Genomic DNA, 14,281 nt, shown 5'->3' with positions numbered 1-14,281 from the left:
GGCATAATCTGAGGGGTGGCAGTGTTGGATAAGCAGCATAGTTGTGCAGTTTGAGGTATTGTTCCGCTAGCTTACATGCCTCTGCAGACCAGGGAACACTACCTCCTTGCAGGCTGCCAGCAAAGCATCGTTTGTTCACTATCATCACCTGCTTAATTAAAAACGGCTTGTGGGTTTATCAGAAGCATGTAGGATGCTAACAAAAAACTATGCATGGGCATCAAAAACAAGTGTCACATTCTGGCCGCAGTGGCAAGTGAGCGGCAGTTCCACCGCTGCCATCACCACGCAGATCACGTGATGCCCCGCCCTCTTGCTCAGCCCACTGTGACATGTCAGCCTAGTTGTTATAAGTCAACGTCACTTGCGTTTTTCTCTGCTGGCTCTCTCATTTAACTTGCTGTATATGCTAATGACGACAGCAATTCATTCCTCCTGCAAGCACAGCTCCAAGTGCTACCATTTGTACGTTAAATACTGCAAAATAAGCTGTTCATGCTGAAAAAAAGGTCAAGGTAAACTCAATGCGACTTATCGCCACACAGGATAGCCACATTAAAAGCCACTGAAAAAAAAAAAAAAAGCGAAGCTAGCGTTCTTTGAAATAAGCTCCAAAAAAGTCCACCTAATTCTCAAAAACTAAAACCTAAAAGTCCAACGCCTAGTTATAAGTGGGTTGGACTGTAATGGTTTACTTGCTTGTCTATTTGTCCGTCATATTTAGGCATTTGGTTTTGATTATGGTGATAATGAGTGTTTATGGCGCAAGGGCATCTGTGGCCAGAGAGCGCCATGGCACAAGGTTTTTTTGCCTATACTCAAGGTGGGGTCAAAGACCCATTTCCCAAGCATTCAGCCGAAAGAAACCGAGCACCAGGCCGGGGAGAGCTTGTGCCCATTGTATTACTGGTGGGTGGGCAGCACTGGGGTACCAGTGCCACTGGGTTTGCCGGTACTTTATTGTTTTAGTGCTCTCCTGCTTATTTGATGTATGATTTGTTTGTGTATTTTTCCCCTGCAGAATAATTGGGTGGCAGTGAGAGTGTCCGTAAAGAGAAATGAGTAAATGAGTGAATTGGTGCCCTGAAGATTGTTCCAGCTGTCGCATAATCTGAACCTCACAGGCCTGATGCACTGTGCCTCTCGCTGCTTTGAATGCAGTGCCACGCAAGCAATTTCTAACTATATGCTAGCTCACAAATGTGAAGCTGGAAGCCTTGTTTACAGAATTAAGTTTAAAGGGAGAGGCGGGTCTTTATTTGATCAAAACATGCAAAATTTTTGATTTTGCAAAAATGGCATATTTAGGATCAATACGCTCTGAAGTTCCTGCCTAAAATTTTTAAGGTCTAAATTCGACCTCCAACTACTAAATTATTTACCCATTTCGTGCCTATGAAGCCAGGAAATGGCGAAATGCGGCAGGACTTCGTGCCCATCGCTTCCCACGACTGCGTCCCTGATGGCCGCCATCTTGTTTTTTTTTTAAAGCTGGGCCCCTTCCGCACAACCTAGTATTACACACTACTCTGAAATATTTTTGGAACGTGCGCATTCCGCTGTTTTTTGAGGCCTGTACAATGAGCTCCGAATGGCTGGCGCACACTTCAAATGTGATTTTCTCAGGTTTTTCTTTTTTTGCTAGCATGACTTACCTTACGGAAGTTTTCATTATGTTTTTATGATGCAGTTTCAATTAACCTTATACTGTTGAATTCAGAAAGAACTAAACTGTGTAGCTATGCTGTTCTTGTTTGGCTGAGTCAAACATTTGAAATTTTGTAAACCATTATGTCGCCTAACTATACTTCATAATTATGGTACTTGGGCAAAATTTTAACATTTATATATGATGATGTACTTCAACAGCAATATCATTAGCATAGCTCTAGATGGTAGGTCTTTGGCTACAGCCCCATTTCAATCGAAACCAACAAATGTAGAAAGTGTCTTAACGACCCGTAAGAATTTAACTAAATAGGCTTAAGTTTTTTTACTATAACATGCGAACTAATTGAGATGTACTGAAACTAATTATATTTTTGAAAACAGGGAGCATAGATACGTATAAACACTTAATTTCATTATGATATCCTGAACAATAAAAATGTTCATTTCAAGACCTGCATCTCCCCTTAATTATTATGTTTTCAGCACTGTTGCTGGCAGTATAATAGATTTATAAGCATCGAGCATTAATTGACTGTGTGACAGTATTGTCCTGTGTGACAGAAACTTTAAAAAAAAAAAAATCTTTTGGGACGGCTGTTTAAGTTGCACATTGTCAGCACATTAAGAGTCACAGGAAAGCAGTTTATTTTAGGATAGCAGTTGTCACATTAAGCATTTTAGAAAGCAAGAAATGCTTATCCTATTATTTATCATATGATGCATGCTTTGTTGTCTTGTCTGTACTAAACAGACATAAAAAGGTATATTGTGGGAGTAGGAAGTTATGCTAGGCTAGTAAGTAGATCAGCCTTTGGGAACTCTACCTTTCCTTTTTTTTGTGGGCAAGGATGGCTTACTGGGGGAAATAGATGTTAAAGTTTCCAATTTCCTGCCATGTTTACAGTGCCACGCAATGATGGAAATGGTGGATCAATTTTGTGACATAAGATTTCTTGCATTTCCTGTGAGTAGCCATATTTCTTGGCCGGACAGATAGCTAGGTGACGCTGCGGTGAAACGCCACACAGTCCTGGCACTAGAAACTAGTATCGTACACTTTCCATGAAGGCACTCCCATGGTAGCGAATCCTGGGGAGTCTGGTTTACACTCGAGTGATTGCACTGCAATGGAGTGCGAGTTGTTCCTGAGAGCTCTCACTGCTGCGATTACAACAGTGCCATGCTGGGTTCAGATTTTGCACAGTGCAAAGCCGTGGATGTCGTCAGGCAGCGAATAAGAAATTGGAGGGGAGCTAGAATTATGCCTCACCACCAACATGGTGCGGGCCATGTATATCAAGTGAATGGGTCAGTCAGGCATTTGTGGAAAATGCCACTGCCTGATGGGCTTCTCTTTCCCTAGACTTGAGGTATGCTTTGAGATGCTGGTTCACCCAAAGCCTGGCTAGTCTTGACTCGGATGTAGGTCAGGCTTAGCTACCAGACACTGGTGGCTGGTTGTATTGACTGCTTCTTCATTCTGAGACTAGGTGTCACTTGAGGCTAAGGTATGGCTGGATGCTCAGACTGAGATTACAGTGGTGTTGGTGGTGGAGCAGCCATGTGGAAGCTACATGGGAAGTTGGACGGCGAGTGGTGCTGCCTGATGTGAATGCGTTATCTCCCGCAACAGTGACTGGGGTGAACGGATGCTGTGGGATTGGCCTGGAAGTAAGCGTGGACTTGAATGCTTTCAGGCATGCGAATAGTAGTGCGAAGGATCCTCAAAAAGACTAGGGTGCTGTATGAGGATGACCATGAATCTGGTAGAGTCGGCCTTTTGGGCTGTGTGTTCTTTTTGTTTCTGGGCAGAGGGAGCGAGGTGGTAAGTTCCTTGTTCCCTGATGTGATTTGTGCAGTTCAGGTTGAATGATTGGGGCCAGTAACACGTGTAGTAGCAGGGGTTCTGGCAAGGTAGGCTGTTGTGAGCTTTTGCAGGACTGTCGTCTTCGCACTTGACACACACAGTGTTCAGAGGAAAAGCTTTTTTGAAAAGAAGCGAACATGAAGTGGTACTAATCTCCTTGGATGCCCCAAATAATCTAATGCCACTCAGTTTGACGTCAGAGTTGCAGAATGCTCTGTGGACAAGTTGGATTATTGGCTGGTAGATAGCTAGCGCTCTGCTTAGATATTGTTGCTGTTCAAGGGACAATTGTCCGGGGTAGTAGCTTATTTCATTCAAGATGCCTTAAACTGTTATGCCCCACAAACATTGATTTTGCTATGGAACCAGCTGGCTGAACCAACTGCTTACCCAGCTTGGTAATAAAACTTGTGCATCTCAGGGCCGTACATGCATTTATTCCTACAAGTATACCCTATGAAACTGTAGTTTACGGTGGGCAGATTTGTGTGGCTTTCATTTTCAACCCGCTGTTGTTTTTCTGGTAAAGTTGTCTTGCTTTTGCATTGCTTTTTCTGTTTTTGCTTTTCAAGTGCGTGTGCATTGTTCCTGCATAAGGGTTAGCTCAGACATGCCACTGGTTTTGTGTGAATTGTGCTGCTTTTATAGTCATGCAGGCTTTTGCTGGTATTTAATGACATGTGGTGCATGTTGGATTTGTGTTTCAGGGCCACTTGAAAGCCCGTTTGGGCACAACTTGATGGGAGGTCAGTTCTTGCTGCTTTACATGTAGATATTTTATTTGTTCTTCATGCTAATAATGTACCGCATTCCTCCATAGGGAAAGGATCCTTACGGGTGTTTTAGAGAACTGTCAAGTGTTCAGTGCTTTTTCATAACTTGAAAGAATGCAGTTTTGCCTCGTTACTGCTGTAATGTCTGGCATGTCATGTATGATACAGTCTCTTAAAATGTGAATATTTTTTATTTATCCTCGAATATACTTCACTTCCTCAAATTATTGGAGAAACGAGTTTAACATATTTGTTAGAGCAAAGTCAAAATGCCAGCCAGCAGAGATGCAGGAAGCTTGCTTGACGATAACTCATTGCAAAAGCTAACCCTAATGGCAAAACAGTGCAAAATTTCTGTGGCTGTACTGCTGCATTGGCATGTAATGGAAGTGTTTTCAGTTGCACTATTAATTTATTGTATATGCTTGACTATTTGTGTGCAGTTTTATTGTTCTTTGACACACAAATGACTGTAATTTGCTGATTTAAATTATGTAGTCATCGTAATTTTGAAAAATAAATATGCCGTTTTTTAAATGTTTGCACTCTAGTGACTGCTAGCGAGGAAATAGTGGAAGTTCGTAGCCTTTATCCAACATTTTTGTTGCTTGCGCATTACAGGGTTAATATGGACACAATTTGCAATGAAAACTGGGTCATAAAGTGAGCCATCCCCAGCAGCTGGTCTTGACGAAAAACAAGGAAAAGCTATTCGAGAAAAAGCGCATTGTGCTGGAACCAGGGCAGAGGCAACATTTGCACAAAGGCACTGACTTTCAGCTGGAAATTTAGTAAAAATGTTTGCGGCATATGTAAATATATATACAGACACATTGCTAATATACAAAAAAAGAAAGAAAACTGATAACAAAGCAGAGTAGCAAGGTGCGCTTACCTGTCACTTTTTTATGTGTACATTTCTGTGCGCACATAAGTTGTTTTTTCGATTGAGCCACCAACAGGCTGCTCGTTTTGGCATTACTATTTCATCATTTCATGTGCGTTGCTAATCAGTGAATTTATCTTTTTGATTATGCAGCGCCATGCTTTCTTCAAAGTAAAGGCAAATGTGAAAGCGCATTCTTCTTGCATTCTTCACGCAAAGATAATGCAGAAAATGTGCAAACAAAAAAGTGATAAGTTAGCATGCCCTGTCGTTTGTACAGTGCTACCAATTTCATTTCTTTTCTAAACTTGAATTTCAGGGCTTTTTAAAAGCAAACGATGAGCAGTACATAAAAGGCATCACTACACATAGATTATGCATTTGGACAGACGTAGAGTGGTGGGATTTAATTGTCTTTTTCAGTTTCCTGACTAACTGAAGTTTAGTTAATTAACTGTAGTGCCTGCATTTAGCGTGTATGCTTATATTAAAAATTTAGAGGTGGTTGTGTTTTGAGACTGCATTTCGTAAAACTCTTGTACCACACCCACATTTCAACCCTGAAGTGAAAAACTCAGTCCATTAAGCATGGAAGAAAGAGCTGACCAGCGTAAAACTCCTCCCGAGGTTATTCCGCCGTCACGCATAGAATTATTTTCTTAATATTTTTATCGTTTTACTAGCCAGGGATGAAAGGAAAAGTGGCACTAAAAAGCTGATCAGTTTCACACGTCCCTTTACATCACTGGCAGGTGAAATACTGTACGTAACAGCTGCAGCATGCCTGAAGGAGCTTTTTTGTCACTCGTTACTGCCTAGCATGCATAATTGTGCAAATTCGGTTCAAAATTTGTAAACAAATGTTTTGGAACAAGAGAGTGCTGTGAGAATATAGTTCTAGGCCAGCGATTCTCAGACTGGGTTCCCCCGAGTCTAAACGATGTATGTCACCGACCTTTCTGTTACCTGCTTTATTTATTGACTAATCATACTCTAATTACTTAGAGCATACTACACATCCAGTCATTATTATATAAAGCATTTTTTAGGAAGTCAGTCTGCACTTAGTTTTTTAGTGTACTGTCACTAAGAACCCCACTCAGCCAGTTTTGCCTCTCCGTCCGGCACGCGGGTTGCTCGGGAAGAGCAGCTTGGGTCTCGTGTAAGTCCCACACCTATCATCACTTAACTGCAGCTGCTGCACCCACTGCACCAGGTGTGATGTGAGGACACCCCAGAATCTGACCTACCAACGCTGCCTCGTAATTCCCGTAAGGGGGAGATTAAGTGGTCCCTCAAGTTTTGGTGCGCTAGCACTAACTCACTGAATTTGCCAGTCTTTGTCTAAAGCCTGCTTGACCTTGAAAACTGAGGTTTGAACTGAAACCGAAATGAAAACTGACGCACTATTAGTAAGACGAGCTTTGGGGCAAGTTAGGCAAGTGCTAGCATACCTGATTCACATTTGACCCACCCATGCTAAATTGTGCATCATTTTTTCGTGCATGCTAGGCAGGAAGCAGCAGAAGCTAAGACATATGGGGTTCATTGGCACCTTTTGAAATCCGGATAAGATTCAGAACCCCGGGTATAGGAGTATGGCTACCCCAAGTTTTTATTGTAAGCACGCAGGCAAGCTGCCATGACGAACAGGTTTATTACATTAGGAGGTTGACTAAGAGACTTGCTCTCTCATGTTATTGTTCTCTTTGGAGCAAAAACAGGTTTTGTGCACTGGTCATTGTTTGTATTTGAAAAGTTCTGAAAAGCCCAATTTTGAGCACTGTGTGTGTGTGTGTAAAAGTAGCAGGAGCATCTGAGAAAGCTTTTGTCACCGGCATTCATACAATACACGCACATTAGCACTCTAAAGCATGAAACCACACACAAAAAAAAAGGCCATCGCTGAGGCATTTTAGTTTTTGCTCTGCCTTTTGCCAGTGTCCTGCTCATGAAATGCAGGAAAGAAAATATCTCAATAGTGAAGCCCAAGTTTCTGTACTTTGGGTTGTCCATATTAACGGGAGTTTTATTAACGAGGCACGACTATGTTGCTTAACTTGAAAGTTAAATGGCAAGTGTTAGTACAGTAAAATCTTGGTGATGTCAGTCTCACAGTGTCGCGAGTTACTGCAGTAAATCCTCGTTAACTCGCATGTCTCACTATATAGGTTCAAGTTGAACATTTCTTGTGGTGCACAACGGGCCCTGTGTATCGTCACTTCTTACCTCGTAAAGGCTTTGCGATGAAGTTTTGGTGTCATGGCTCTCAGGCTACACAGCTCATTGACAAGCAAGCTCATGCTGGTGCATCACAATGCGTGCTATTTGCAGATGCTCTGTGCCGCTTTGTTTGTTGCTCAGTCACACTGTAGTCACGAAGACACCCGTGTGGGAGTAAAAAAAGGGAGTATAAGCTGTCCTCTAGCGTGCTCCCCTTTTCTAAGAGGGAGTGTGCTAGAGGACAGCTTACTTCCCCTTTTTAATCCTTTCTGTTTAAAGTATATGGCACCAGTAGCCGCTGCCTGTGTTTGACTTTGAAGCTTGAAATAAGGACAGGGTTTGTTCCCCCATGCAACAACAGCCAGGGAGACAACAAATACTGGGTCAGAACTAAAAAAAGAAAAAGTAGTAAAATAAGGGGATCGCTCTTTCCCAGGAGTAGTGAGTAAGTGCTGGGATCGTGCCAAAAAGTTTGCATTGGGAAGTAATCCTAAGTGGATGGCTGAAATTTTACAGTGCATGGTCAGTAAAGTTCAAATTTGAATACAATTTTCGCTGCTTATACGACCTCGAAATTGGCAAGAATGTACTTCGTATGAAACCCTTGTGTTTAAGTGCGAAAAACTTGTTCACTTAAATTAATTTTTGGCTAAAGGGAATTCTGAAAGTTGTAACAGTGGGCTGATATTAACTCCCAAACACAATGCTTGCAAAGCTAAGCCCACAAGCATGTTTGTGTCTGTTCAGGCTGGCGTAGGGAAGAGAATTCTTGCACTTCTCAGTGCTTGCAGATTGTAATGTCTAACTGCCGATTGCAACGGTAACAATGTGAGGGCAGCACTTTCTTTCATTGGTGCATACAAGAGCTCTGATGAAAGCGGCCTTGGCAGTGTATTACCACGTTATTGGTGGCCATCGCAGCTTCCACAATCGTATCATTCATAGTGGTGCAGAAGAGTGTTCAGAGCACCCGAAACTCTGCATGTTTGCACAATGCACTTCATCCAAGGAATTTTATGAATTTATATCAGCTAGATCTGGATTCTGCTGTATTGGCAGGCAGGGAATTTTTAAGCTGAATATTGTTTGTGACTGAGAAGTTATAAATTGCTGGCTAGTGAGAAAACATTCTGTACGATCAGACAGCCGATTGCAGAGACGTCAGGATTATGTAAACCAAGATCAGTGCTAACAGCATTTAGAAGCTGATCATTTCAATCTCTCTGTGTCTCTTTTATTGGGCTTGGTGGCAGTAGACTGGCCTGGAAAGTACTTTCATGTTGCTTAGCTCCTGCAGTGATCCTTTTTTAACACACTCACGGCAACAGCGATTTTTGGAACCCGAATCTCTGTGCGGCGTGACCCACCAGTTGACAGAAGTAACCTTGCTATGTGCTTTTCGCGTGCTCTTAGAAACTTCCCGAGCTATCCCATGGCTTCATCGGCTGCTCAGCTTGCATTCACGACGTGGACCACTGATGACCCATGATGCAGTGAATGGGAAAGACAGCATGTCTATCTAACCTTTTCATGTGCATCAGTCTGCTTTGCGAAGTGCCTTCTTCATCTAGACACCTGGCAGAGGTACAATTTCACCAAGAGAGAACCCATGCTGTTGGCCTGTTGCCGATAGTCGGCGGGCTCTTACCATTTTAATTCCTTCAGGCATGTGCTGTTGGGCTTATGCATAACAAGGCAGGCATGCAGTATATTGGAAGAAAGCTTATCTCTGCTGTAGTCTAGACCAGTACACTTGAACTTTTATGCTCAGGTGGCCTAGAGTTTGGTTGTGTCTCCTTTCCCTTTAATATTACGTTTGGCACGGTTTGTGTCATTGTTTCCCTTTCACTGGTTCACTTCTAATGGCCTTCTGTGAGCCAGCTACTCTATGCTGTAGTCATGATCATCATCATCTCAACTCTGCCCAATGCAGGACAAAGGCCTCTCCCATATCTCTCCAATTAGCCCTGTCCTGTGACAGCTGTGCCCACCCTATTCCTGCAAACTTCTTACGTTTAGTGACCATCAGTTTTCTTTCCTTCACATTACATGCTGCAGTGGGTAGGACCTAATTAGGACCATCTTGAGCGCTGGGATCAAACCTTTGCAACACTGAAATGTGACACATTGGCTTTGGGCTGCGTAGGTGGTGGTGGGATGGTGCCATCTCCAGGACCCCCCGGCGGCATGCGGCCGCCTCCCGACCGCTCAGCACCTCCTCGTCCGTACCCCGGCTATCAGGTGGGTCCCCTCAATGCGGCATGAAGGAGAAGCCCTCCCGTAAGTGCCACGCTAGTGTCGTGTTGCCCAGCAGCACGACTTAGGGAAGAAACAACACATATGTCAACCCATGCCACGCAAGACTCATTTATTGAAGCATGCACTCGTTTATACATCTGCAGTAAATAGTGGAGCAACCTCTTTATGGCTTTATTAGTTACATACTTGAGGGTACCTAGTGTAGCCTTTGAACACTACATCTATCCCTCCCTAAATATATACATATCTGCACAAAATATTTACAATACCAGTGTACAATACAATGCCTTCACTTCATCAGTGGTGGCTCACCAACAGGTTCGGTGGCAACAACGGGAGCACTGTCACCACCATCATCCCCATCACCACCATCTGAAAGCGAGGCTTGCATGTAGTGTACCTTGTGACTCTAACAGACCTGATGGTATTGACGTAAGTAGCTCTGAAGGCAGTGAGGTTCTGCTGGGTGTCCATGGACTTGGCAGTGAAGAGGCTTGTGACCCGTGAAAAGGTGCAGTTTGGCAGCTGTTGGCATCCCACAGTGCTGCATGTTGTGGCGATGCTTCCTTTGGAACAGCAGTCAGCTGCGAGGCATTCCAAGTTCCACCGTCTTCTAGGCAGAAGGACCAATGTCCTATGCGCTTGAGAATCTTCAGTGGAGGTTCCAAAACTGAAAGTGTCTTTCGGACCAGGAATCGGCTTTTTAACTCACATACCTTCCAACTTGGAACTACGATTCTGGTGTTGCTCTTTGTTGGTCAGCATGCGCTTTGATTTTGCGTTGGCGGTCTTTCACCCTGTTCTGAAGAGAGAACATCTTCAGGGTGGGGGGGTCTGTGAAGAAGTTGGCAGCGGGATGGCCAGTGTTGCTGTGAGGAGTCTCTGTAGATTCGCAAGTACTCTGTGTCTTCACTTCTTGCTGCTCCAGTAATGCCAACTGAATATACGTTTCTAGCACATGGTAAAACCTTTCAGCCTATCCATTTGCTTGGGGGTGATACACAGCTGAAAACCTGTGTTTGATTCGTCTGTCTTGAAGAAAGGTCTTGAATTCTCGGGATGCAAACTGCGGTCCATTATCCGAGATCAATTCAACAGGGAAGCCTTCCCATGCGAATATTGGCAGGAGGAAGTACACCACTTTACGAGAAGACACGTCACTGCAGAAGGCAACTTCTGGCAATTTGTAAAAGTACTCGATTACCGATATAATAAACCGACAGTCTGCTAATGCATACTCAGTGGGTCAACAATAACAGCTATCTTGCTCCATGGTTTATCTGGAACGGCCACTGGCTGCAGTGGAGTAGGATAGCTGTTTGTGCTTTTGTCTGCGATTGACAGATTGTGCAGCTGCGGATAGCGTTCTCTATTGCTTTGACCAGGCCTGGCCCCCTGTACTTTTCCCGAACACGTTGCTTGGTCTTCACAATTCCTGGGTGGGATTCATGGGCAAGCTGAACAAACGTAGCTGTGAGCTTGGCTGGGACCACAATACATTCTGAGCACATAAGCAGGCCACTTGCTACTGACAGTTCGTCCCGGACCTCAGAGTGGGGAGTCAGTTTAGCAGTAAACCTTTTCTTGGCTGGCCTTGATGTCTGAACAACATGGGCGACCTCCTGGAGCTTGCGGACCTTGGCTGTAGCAAGTCGAAGGTCATTGATGTGAACTGAATATGTTACCAGAGACACTTACCGTATTTACTCGCATAATGCTCGCACTCGAGTAATACTCGCACCCCCCACATTGGCTGTCAAAAATTGGAAAATTTTTTTTTTCCCCGCATAATCATCGCATCCCCAAAATTACTGCCGCGAGCCGTCTGCTTGTCGTAGCGATCACCATCTATTGACTGCGGCCACAACTAACTGCCATGGTTGGGCGCGCGTGCTACTAGGTGGCGGTACTGTGCTATCATCCACTGCCACCGCCGCTACCGCTCATCCACTCACCACAGCTACGCCATTTTGCGAAGGTGTCTCCAGCTCTCCGGTGTCTCGTAGGCCTCGTTTGCCTTGTTTGCGTGTTGCACCGTGCTCTTTGTGCCGCTTCGCCATGGGACGCTACGCAAGCTACACAGCTGCTTTTAAGCTAAAAGCTATTGAGTATGCGTTGGAACATGGCAACCGCGCCGCCAGCAGACACTTCGGCGTCAACGAGTTTTGCGTCCGGTATTGGAGACGGCAGCACGACGAACTCAAGACGACTGGTAAGACGCGCCGGGCCTTCCGTGGACCGAAGCCTGGGAAATTTCCTCCCGTCGAATCCTCTTTACTGGAATATATCAAGGCTCGACGAGCGGATGGGTGTGCTGTGTCGATTGATTTGATACGGAACCAGGCGCTCGTAATCGCAAGAAAGGAGGGCATCCCGGTGCAAGACATCCGCGCTAGTAACGGGTGGGCCACACGATTTATGCGGTGCAATGGACTCTTGCTCAGGAGGCGAACGACGCTTTGCCAGCGCCTGCCCGCAGCCTATGAAGAGAAAATAGTGGACTTCCATCGATTCGTTATCAGGATCCAGCAGGAGAAAAACTTTTTGCTCTTCCAGATAGGGAACGCAATCCAAACTCCGCTGAATTTGGATGTGCCCAGCAGCAAGACAGTCAAACAGACAGGCGCTCGGACTTTGCACGTCAGGACTACAGGTGCCGAAAAACAGAGGTGCACGGTCATGCTAGGCGTGACGGCGGACGGGCGGAAGCTCCCACCGTACGTCATTTTCAAGCGGAAGACCCTCCCGAAAGGAAAGCTCCCCCCTTGTATACACGTGCGCATCCAAGAAAAGGGGTGGATGACCGCGGACCTTATGGTGGACTGGGTGAAGACTGTGTGGGGGCGGTGACCGGGAGCGCTTCTTTTTCCGTCGCTCCTCGTGCTTGATAGCTTTCGGGGCCATCTTCAAGAGACGGTTTGGGCGAAGTTCAAGGAACTGCGCACGGACCTGGCTGTTATACCCGGCGGCCTCACATCAATGCTACAGCCTCTTGACGTATCTTTGAACAAGCCATTTAAAGATAACGTCAGGAGGCTGTACGCAGAATGGATGGCTGAAGGTGAACATGCTCTGACGCCGGGCGGCAAGATCAAAAGACCGTCCGTGGAGCTGCTGTGCAGCTGGGTATCAGAGGCATGGGGGATGATTGATGTAAACATGGTGGCCAGAAGCTTCAAGACAACAGGAATTTCGAACGCCCTGGATGCGACCGAGGACCACCTGGTGTGGGACGACGAAGAAGCATCGGAAGATGAAGAAACCATCGATTCCAGTGTCGACACGGGCTCTGATGAAGAGTAGAATTGTCTGCAGGACGTACGCAACGCGAGTAGTGACGGGGAGGTTGCGCGCGGCAAATAAAGTGCTTTAGCAGCTTGAGCTTACGTTCACCCTGTACTTTCATAACGAAGGTAAGTTAAACTTGCGCTTGAAAGTAATGTTTTCGTTATATTTACAATTGCGGACCTGACAATCCTGATCTTGCACCCATTCATCTTTGCATTTAACACTCCGAAACATTTGCTTGAAAATTTTCCCCGCATTATTATCGCACCACCAAACTTCGCGTTGATTTTCAGGGAAAAAAAGTGCAAGGATTACGCGAGTAAATACGGTATTTCCTCTTCAATTTGAAAGCCATCTTCTTTGTCTGGGACAGGCAGCCAGGACAAGGCAAGGCATCTGCTATCTTGTATTCTCCACGTTTGTAGTACACTGTGAAGTTGTAATGTAGTAAACGAGCAGTCTACCTTGTGATGCGAAGTGGTCGCCGTCCTGTGCTTTGTGTCGAAAGCAAAGATACTAGGGTGTGGTGATCCATTACCAAAGTGAATGGCTGTCCTCAAGGATAAATGTGCCATTTTTCACACGCCCGCAGGTACACCAGGGCCTCCCGCTCTCCTGCTGAGATTTAACTCCGTTTGTTTCAGAGTTCGGGATGCAAATGCAACAATCTGAATGTGTGGCCCGTGAAACTTCTGCCCCCGAAACTTCAATCTTCCGAGAAAGTGCCTTGGAAATAATTTTTTCCTGCAATATATTTTCGAAGCTAGTGAGCAACTACTATCACCTAATGTGAAAACTGCTATCCAAAAATTAGCAGTCAAGTATGTGGTGCCATTTGTTGATGTGTATTTAAAGCGAGGACTACGAATCGCCTTTTATGGAAGTGAATGGGTTAACCTTGTTTTGGGTTATTGTAGTTTCTTGCTTTGATAGTGTCCTCCAGGCCTATGCAGGGCCTTCATATTACTGCTGCTGTGTTTCCTCCTCCTGTACAGGGCGGCTATGGCTCGCCGGGCCCTGCACCACCTCCATTGCACTCGCGAGGCATGCCGCCGCCTCCAGGCTCACCATATGCCCCTGCCCGGCTCCCCACGGGCCCCGCCCCTCTCGAAGGTCCTCCACGCAAACGGCCACCACCTGGAGACGCCCCACCCCGGTCAGCAGCATCCAAAGGGTGAGCTCGACTGTTGCACCTCTCCATTGGGTGGAAGGCATCCTCTTCCGGTCTCTTGACGTTACACATATCATTTTCCTTTCCATAACTCAGTGCGCTATGGAAAGAAAATTGATAGGTGTTACGTTAAGAGACCGGAA

General features: G+C 45.3%; 1 protein-coding gene across 2 annotated transcripts in view; it reads left to right on the top strand.

Annotated features, from left to right (window-relative positions):
• Positions 1–14,281, top strand: part of Bap60 (Brahma-associated protein 60) — a 107,224-nt gene that overhangs the window by 6,816 nt on the left and 86,127 nt on the right. The window contains exons 3-5 of one of the 2 annotated variants that reach the window (XM_077657273.1): positions 4,246–4,284; positions 9,567–9,661; positions 13,963–14,141. In XM_077657273.1, the coding sequence (XP_077513399.1) occupies positions 4,246–4,284; positions 9,567–9,661; positions 13,963–14,141 (313 nt within the window). The remainder of the gene's footprint in view (positions 1–4,245; positions 4,285–9,566; positions 9,662–13,962; positions 14,142–14,281) is intronic. The other variant, XM_077657274.1, reaches the window with a different exon arrangement.

This window comes from Amblyomma americanum, chromosome 3 (assembly GCF_052857255.1).
Source record: "Amblyomma americanum isolate KBUSLIRL-KWMA chromosome 3, ASM5285725v1, whole genome shotgun sequence".
NCBI lineage: Eukaryota > Metazoa > Arthropoda > Arachnida > Ixodida > Ixodidae > Amblyomma > Amblyomma americanum.
Note: the sequence above shows the minus strand (reverse complement) of the source record. Positions and strands in the feature narration are given on the sequence as shown.